General features: G+C 34.5%; 1 protein-coding gene across 2 annotated transcripts; it reads left to right on the forward strand.

Annotated features, from left to right (window-relative positions):
• Positions 1-5,360: 5,360 nt before the first annotated feature.
• Positions 5,361-7,563, forward strand: LOC115954504 (B3 domain-containing transcription factor NGA1-like). Of its 2 annotated transcripts, XM_031072370.1 has the most exons (3): positions 5,362-5,667; positions 5,787-5,933; positions 6,024-7,563. In XM_031072370.1, the coding sequence occupies exons 2-3, from the start codon at positions 5,858-5,860 to the stop codon at positions 7,133-7,135; spliced, it is 1,188 nt and encodes a 395-aa protein (XP_030928230.1). In that variant the 5' UTR covers positions 5,362-5,667; positions 5,787-5,857; the 3' UTR covers positions 7,136-7,563. The 2 variants fall into 2 exon arrangements, with proteins under 2 accessions (XP_030928229.1, XP_030928230.1); XM_031072369.1 differs by having other exon boundaries at positions 5,361-5,667; positions 5,787-7,563.
• The last annotated feature ends 344 nt before the right edge of the window (positions 7,564-7,907 follow it).

Consider the following 7,907-nt stretch of genomic DNA (forward strand, 5'->3'; position numbering starts at 1 on the left):
TAATTCCTATTTCCGAAGGCCACAAAGAAGTGCTGTCAATCAATCACTGGGGTTTTACAAAGTTTTTGTAAGGCCTCAGGACAAATATATAAAATTTGAAAAATTCTATCAATCAATCAATCACTAGGGGCTGTTTGGATTTACTGTTTCCATAACTCATAACTCAAAAATGGTGGGACCCATAGTTGAGAAGTCTGTTTGGTTTTTGTTTCCAGTTTTTGTTTCCATCACTCAATTCTCTGATTTTTAAGTGATGAGTTATGGAAACTGAAAACACATTTTAGGTGTTTTCAGTTTCCATAACTCTGTTTTCAATGGCATTTCTATAATTAAAATTACATAGTGGGTCCTATGGTTAGAGTCAGCCGCAACTTTTGACCCCTTTTTTTTTTTTCTTCATTGGGTTTGGTGTCTGCATTTTTTTTTTTTCACACTAGGTGGCTTCTTCTTCTTTTCCCTTTCACGCTACGTCTTGGTCTTCTTCATTAAGTTTTTTTTTTTTTTTTTTTCATCATTGGGTTCGGGTTTCTGGGGTTTTTTTTTTTCTTTTTCTTTCACTGGGATCGGAATTTTGGGTTTTTTTTTTCACTAGGTTCAGTGAGTTTGGGTACTGGGGGTTGAAGAAAAAAGAAAGAAAGTAAAAGCTGCACCAAGTTACAGGTATGGGGCCCATAAATAGTTGAAAAATTTGAGTGATGACAAGTTGAGTGATGGTGCCAAACAGACTTTGTGTAGGGAGTTGAGGTATTTTAAGTGATGAGTGATGAGTGATGAGTGATGAAAATTGAGTGAGGAGTGATGAGTGATGAAAAAAAAAAAAAAAAAAAAATCCAAATAGGGCCTTAATCTTCAAGCCTAATCTACTCAAAGTATTTGAGCTCTCTAAGGTCTAGCTACAAACAGACTTAACGAAGTATTGTTTCACTTGCTTTCTAGATCCCACAATAATGCTTGATTGCACCACCACACCTTACTGGTTGAATATGCGGGTAAGCTTCAATGCTTTCCAAGTTCAAAAATACTCTCTATACTCAGATTGTGTGTGTGTTGTGTTATGTTTGGATGAAAACTCCTCTCAAGTATATGTAAATTGGAAAGGGAGAGAGTAGAGACTACAAATGAATTCTCTTTTAGTATGAGTAGCTCTCTCAAGAAGTGGGTGTATCTATTTTATCATAGAGGTAAAGTGTGGGAAAGAAGCATATATATAGTAGGGCTAGGCATGGCTCAATAGGTATCCAACTAACAAATTTCTCTACAATACCGAGTCACTTGAGAGTTGGCCTTACTTGTGTGTCACTTGCAAGTTACTCTATTGTAACTGAAATTTGAACTCTCACATGAATTCCACATGTCCACTCGCAGGTTGCTTGGTTTTGCAAGTTGTCTCACGAGTTTTAATGTCCAACTGCTCTTCATTGATTTCTAACCCAACCCAATGCATTAATATACAAAGAAATTTGGCATGGAATATGGTCAATATAAACAAGAAAAATCACAACTTAACAATACTCACTAGTAGAAAAGCAAGAATGCTATCTATGGCAAGGCGCCTCACTCTTATCAGTTTAGTTATTATAGTAATGGCCACAGATAGTATGCAATCGTTTAGCTGCCAAACAAAGTCATAGTGAGATTGATAAACTGAATAGGAGCTTCCTCTAGGGATTCATTAAGATGAAAAATAAATTACCCCTGGTTTACTGGGATACAGTCACCAAGCCTTAATGCCAGAGGGCTTTAGGATCAAGAAAAGAAAATGTCAGAACAAATCCCTCCTAGCAAAGAGACCTTGGGCCATTCAACTAGATTTAGTTGAAAAGTGGGTAGTAACCCTCAAAAATAAGTACCAATTCAACCTTAATTCTTTGAGAAGAAGATCCAAAGCAAACTCAATATGTGAAAAAGGGATGGGATAGCTAATCAAGGACGGTAAATTCATTAATTTCTAGTTTGACGACTGGACAAGCCTTAGTCAACTTCAGGGACGAATTTTGGGACCCAAAATAGGGAGGATGTAAAGTTCAAATTAGTTGACAAATGAACTGTGCCCAAATCCTTGTTCCCCAATTAAGAGGATTGATTGGCCTTGTTGTCACAATGGACAGTTAGAAAAGATTTATGCTTATCAAATTTCCCTAGAATTATTAGAGCATTCTTACTTAGAGTAGCCTAACTAGAAGTGGTTGTGGAAACTAAACAAGATCCCCTGGATTCACACCTTAATTCCTCTGGTTAGCCTACCATGAAAGCTTGGAAAAAAGAACTCCTAACAAGAAGAGATCGTGAATCATGCTACTATTGTCCCAATTTCTAATGGCACCCTATAGACAGTCTTGCATATTTTGAGGGGCTGTCCTATGTTAGAAAGCAGACTTAAGGACAATTGTAAATTAACTGTGGTAATTGGATTTCACCTCCAACTGGATTCTTCAAATTAACTCAACACAGATGAGAAATATGTGTGTGGCTAGTGTAAGAGTTTTAATTTGAGATATCTAAGGCTCATATATTATAGACTTCTCTAGATATTGGCAATACCAACATTATGATAGCTAAACTTTGTGCACTTAGAGATGGATCCCACTTGGCTTCCAGCTTGGATATATATCGGAACAATCATCGTATAAGTAGATGCAAAATCAGTACGTAGTTAGACTATTCAGTACATACGACAACTCAATGCTTTATTCTCATACATGTAGTGCTCTAATCTTGGAGGCAGGTCACATCTTCAGTTGTTTGAGGTAGCTCAACTCCAATATACACACCGGGAAGGTAATAGTTGCGCAAATCTTTTGGTATTGGCAATATGTAGCAGTGGCAGCTTAAAGAGTTTTTTCAGGGTGGTTATTAAGAAACTTAAATTATACAAAATTTAATAAAAAGAAAATTTCATATATTGACAAAAAAAAAAAAAAAATACAAATACATAAAGTCTTACAATTTTTTTTTTTACAAATTTTCTTTTTTGGAAATTGTTGTATGACAGTTTCATTATCACTACTACAAACTATATCCCTTTCAAAATTTAAGTTAAGTATAAATTTTTTTGGGCCTTTTTTTGTTTTTGTTTGTAAAGGCCTAATATATTGTTAATGGGATCAAAGTTTAAAGATAAAGTTTGGTTATAAACTTTGTTGTAGCTTAAGGCTACAACCCTTTCAAAATTTAAGTTAAGTATAAATTTTTTTGGGCCTTTTTTTGTTTTTGTTTGTAAAGGCCTAATATATTGTTAATGGGATCAAAGTTTAAAGATAAAGTTTGGTTATAAACTTTGTTGTAGCTTAAGGCTACAACTTTCATTAAACAAATTAACATGGTTACATAATTTGAAAATCTAATCATTGAATTGCATGTATTTTTATAATCTTAAAACACGCCAAATTTCATGTCAATTGGATGTTATTTATTATTCGATCCATAAATTTATTTTTTTATGTATAATTTTAGACTACAAAATTCAAAATTTAAATATTTGATTGATAACATAATTATTACTCTTTGATTTTCTTGAAATTTTGCAAGTATAGAAGATATAAGAAAAAAAATGTAATCTAATAGTGAATTTGTCAAAATTCACATCCAATAAAAAAAAAAAAAAAATTGAGTGGAGTTGTAACCTTAGTGTAGAAGACTACAATCAAGTTTTTATCCATTTTTTTGGTCACATTTTTTTTAAGGAGAAAAAATCATAAGTTTTAAAAATTTATATGTAATAATTTTTTTTTTCCAAGTCAGGGTGGTATTGTGACTATCCTAAATACAATGAGGTGCTGCCCCTGTGTAGCAGTAGGGAATCTTTTGTGTTGTATTTAGATCATCCTTATATTATTGTAAGCCAATTATTAGCAATGCTCATGGGAGCATTATGAATCCTAGACTTTGTTGCTATTAATTTTGTCTTTAATTATATTCCAATTTTCAACCCAAAAAGAGAAGAAAAAAAAAAAAGAGAATGGACAGAATATGCTTTAAAGATCTTTTATTTTATTTTATGTGTTTCCATTTTTTTCCTTGTTCCAAAACGACTATAAGTTATTCCACTATTAACCTACTGTCGTTCTTCCTTTCTCAAATTTTGAATTTTTTTTTCTCAAAAAAAAAAAAAAATTATTTTATTGTCTTCCCCTATATATACATATATATTTTTGGATCTTATAATTTTAAGTGACATGACACTGTATACATATTTAAATTTGTAATACTTTGTTTCTAAAAAAAAAATTGTAATACTTAATTTTAATCATGAAATTGATTAATTTAGGAAAAATGCTATATTCATCTATAACACTTTCACAACAAATTTTAAGTGGTAAGTTGTTACTGGTTCTAATTTGAACCCATCATTGAACGTACTTTTACCCATCAGTAATGGTCAATAACAATTTGCCACTTATGATTTATTGTGAAAGTATTGTACAAATGTTGTGGACATAGTATTTCTCCATAATTAAACATAAGACTCTCTTAGAGCATTGTCTATTCTACATTTTATTTTATTTAAATAATCATTTTTTATTATTTGTTTATTATTATCTTCAGAGAGAGAGAGAGAGAGAGAGAGAGAGAGAGAGAGAGAGAGAGAGAGAGAGAATTTGATGAGATAAGAGATGAGAGTAAAAAATTAAAATGATAATATACAAAACTACAGTTACCTTGTATATTTTTAACTTGACTGATGATGTGGGTGATTTTGGAGATTAAATATATAAAATCGAATCATTTTTCTACTTTGCATTGTCGGATGCAAATGCTAAAAATGGTGGGTTTTTATTTTTATTATATTTATTTATTAATATTTGTTTGTTTGAATTATTTAACTTAGGGGTTAAGTGTCAACCAATAATAGAGAATAGAGATGAGGGTGATGGATGAAGTTGATCTAGATTGTAGACTTTGGGGTTCCATATATTCTGTGAAATGTGATTACAGGAATCTTTGCCACTAGGAGCAAGGGATAAGAAGGAAGGCGCGCCTGCAGGTCGGTCTGCTTCATTCCCTTAGCCTAGCTTTTCCCACTAGCAGGACCAGCACACAATCAATGACATCAAAAGTCAAAAACACAACCTAACTATAGCTAGAACATGCCCTCTCTATTACTGGCCTAAATTAATACTTATATATAAACTCAAGATAAAAAAAATAAAAATAACTGCTTAACTTGGAGTTCACATTTATCACAATTAAACCATTTTCTTCTGGAAGTGCTGGACTGTTGGGTCTTAAAATAGAGCAGAAGATATGTACAGCTTAATAACACAGATTAAAAAAAAAGAAAAAAAAAGAAAAAAGAAAAGGACAAGCTCACATGACCCAAACTTAACCAATTATTCATGGGCCCCTACGTACACTCTCTCCCTAATTTCTTGGCTCCTTTCTCTTCTTCTTCTCTTTTAAACAACAAATTGTATGAACAAAAATTTCTACTTCTCCTGTAGTTGAAGAGAAGTTTTTCAAGCTAGGGAGACAGGTCAACAATAGCAACAATTGCAACTTGACCTTGTTAATTCGGCCATGGCAATTGTCTTGTTTAGGGTTCACCAATTCTTGGTCAAAGAAGAAGGCGCCGACCCTTTATAAGCTGAGCTTCCTTTTGGATCTCTGGGGCCTCAGAAATCTGGTAAACGATTCTTTTGTTCTAGAAAAACCATAAATATTTGCCAGGTGAGTGAGGTCTAACTTAGCTTGTGTATATATGTATATATATAGATACTGTACCTATTTGACCATGAGGGTTTAATTAGACCCACCTTCTAATTTTTCTTTTTAACTATTGCCTTAAGGTTGGCTTGTCATTTTATTCCGAAGATCCAGTGCAAATCAGGTTAAAATTGGAAGTGGGTCATCAATTATCATGGAGTTTTTGCAAGAAGAAAAAGGGTTTTCTGACAGAGAAGAAGAGGAGGAGGAAGAGAATATGAGAGAAACAAGTAAGTTGTCTTTTCTTTCTTCCTCTTCATCTTCTGCTTCTTCCAAGTCCAAAGCTTTTCTTCCTCACTATCACCAAAACCTATGGCTAGGGAAATCTGAGTATCATGCTCAAGAAGAAGCTGTGGCTAGATCTTATGATCAAGCTTTAGCACCAGCTGAAGCTATAAATTTCAACAGCAAGATACAACTGATGGAGTTATCGCTAGGAAATGATAATTATGATGAAGCAGCTGAAGCAACTGGCGGCGGTGGTGGCGGTGGTGGTGTTGGTGTTAGTACTAATCATGAGTCTATTGAGAAAGAGCATATGTTTGATAAGGTTGTCACACCAAGTGATGTGGGCAAGCTAAACCGCCTGGTCATTCCAAAACAACATGCGGAGAAGCACTTCCCTCTAGACTCCACCAACGAGAAGGGCCTATTGTTGAGCTTTGAAGATCGAAACGGGAAGCCGTGGCGGTTCAGATACTCGTACTGGAACAGTAGCCAAAGCTATGTGATGACTAAAGGGTGGAGCCGATTCGTGAAGGAGAAGAAGCTCGATGCCGGTGACATAGTCTCCTTCGAGCGAGGTGTTGGAGAGTCAGGTAAAGACCGATTATATATAGATTGGAGGCGCCGCCCTGAGGCACCAAATCTTACAAATTACCCACACTTCGATCGCTCACTTCGATGGCCTAGCAGACTATACTCAACACCACAGCCCTCATCAGTGTCTCGACACTACGAACATTTGCAACAGATGAACTATAACATTCATCCTTATCAACATTATCATCTTCAACATCATCACCACCACAACCACAACCACAACCAGTACCTTCAAAGTGGCACTCATGACTTGTACAATTACAATGCAGTGAATTCTGGGTCCGGTAGCTCCCTTTATTATTTAAGGTCATCAGGGTCACATGGTGATCAAATTATTAATGGGGCAGCACTGCCACAAGGTGGGGATATTGTTCCTATGGCAATTGATTCAGTGCAGCCGGTTGTGCACCGTGGTAATACTGTGGCTAAACGCCTTAGACTATTTGGTGTAAACATGGAATGTTCTATACCAGAAGAACCAGAATGCCCTTCGGTCTCTATGGCTCCTCAACTATTAAGACTGCCCAATGCCACCACAGTATTGCCGACAATTCCATCTGTGTTTTCAAACAAAGGAAAAAGTTCATTGACTTTTGATGCAGAGCCCTGATGAGTTCGTATTTTGCATTTGCTGTGGATATACATGGTAAAACCAAGTGAAGAATACAGTATTGAATGGGGTTTTCTTTTATCTCAGCTACGAATTAAAGGGCTTTCGAAGTCCACAACTTTCTTTTATCTTCAACTTTCAAAAATGTTGAAGATAATTAATTAAGTCGATCTTTAGTATTTCAGTTTTTTTTTCCCTGCCTTATTTAATAGAGTAGTTGAGCATTGGGGGTTTTGAAGAGGAAGTGGTCTATATAGTGACATCAAGTCGAAATCTTTCAATTGTGTATAATACAATATACCAATATTATCTAAGTATGGTTCCTATCAAGTGTATAACTTCATGTATTCCTTTTGTTAGGGTTGTACTTCTTAAATTCTGTCCTTGCCATGGTCACCAAATCATCATTCACTTTATTTTGGCTTTAATTTTGTTTTTTACATAATGGAGCTGTGTGTACTCTCTCTCTTCTGCCACTGCAAATTTTTAAAGTACATATATGTATATATACATATATATATACACACACATACACACATATCTAATATGAGTAATTTAATAGTTGCCACTTAATTTCTTTCTCTCTTTCTATTCTTCTAATACTATTGCTAGGTTAATGTTACTTCTGCTGCTGCTGCTGCTTAATTAATTAGGCACACTTTGCAGTGATGCGCCGAAAGTTGCAGCATTGTAAAAAGGTAACATATGTATTTTTGTAAAACAACTCTTTGGATTAAATTTTTTTTTTTTTTTTAAATTATAATTGGGTAGT

The sequence above is a fragment of the Quercus lobata genome, chromosome 8 (genome assembly GCF_001633185.2).
Source record: "Quercus lobata isolate SW786 chromosome 8, ValleyOak3.0 Primary Assembly, whole genome shotgun sequence".
In the NCBI taxonomy this organism is placed as follows: Eukaryota; Viridiplantae; Streptophyta; class Magnoliopsida; order Fagales; family Fagaceae; genus Quercus; species Quercus lobata.

Bases quoted from the DNA above. Each gene is read 5' to 3' on its own strand.
- LOC115954504 (XM_031072369.1), top strand. From the start codon at position 5,858: ATGGAGTTTTTGCAAGAAGAAAAAGGGTTTTCTGACAGAGAAGAAGAG.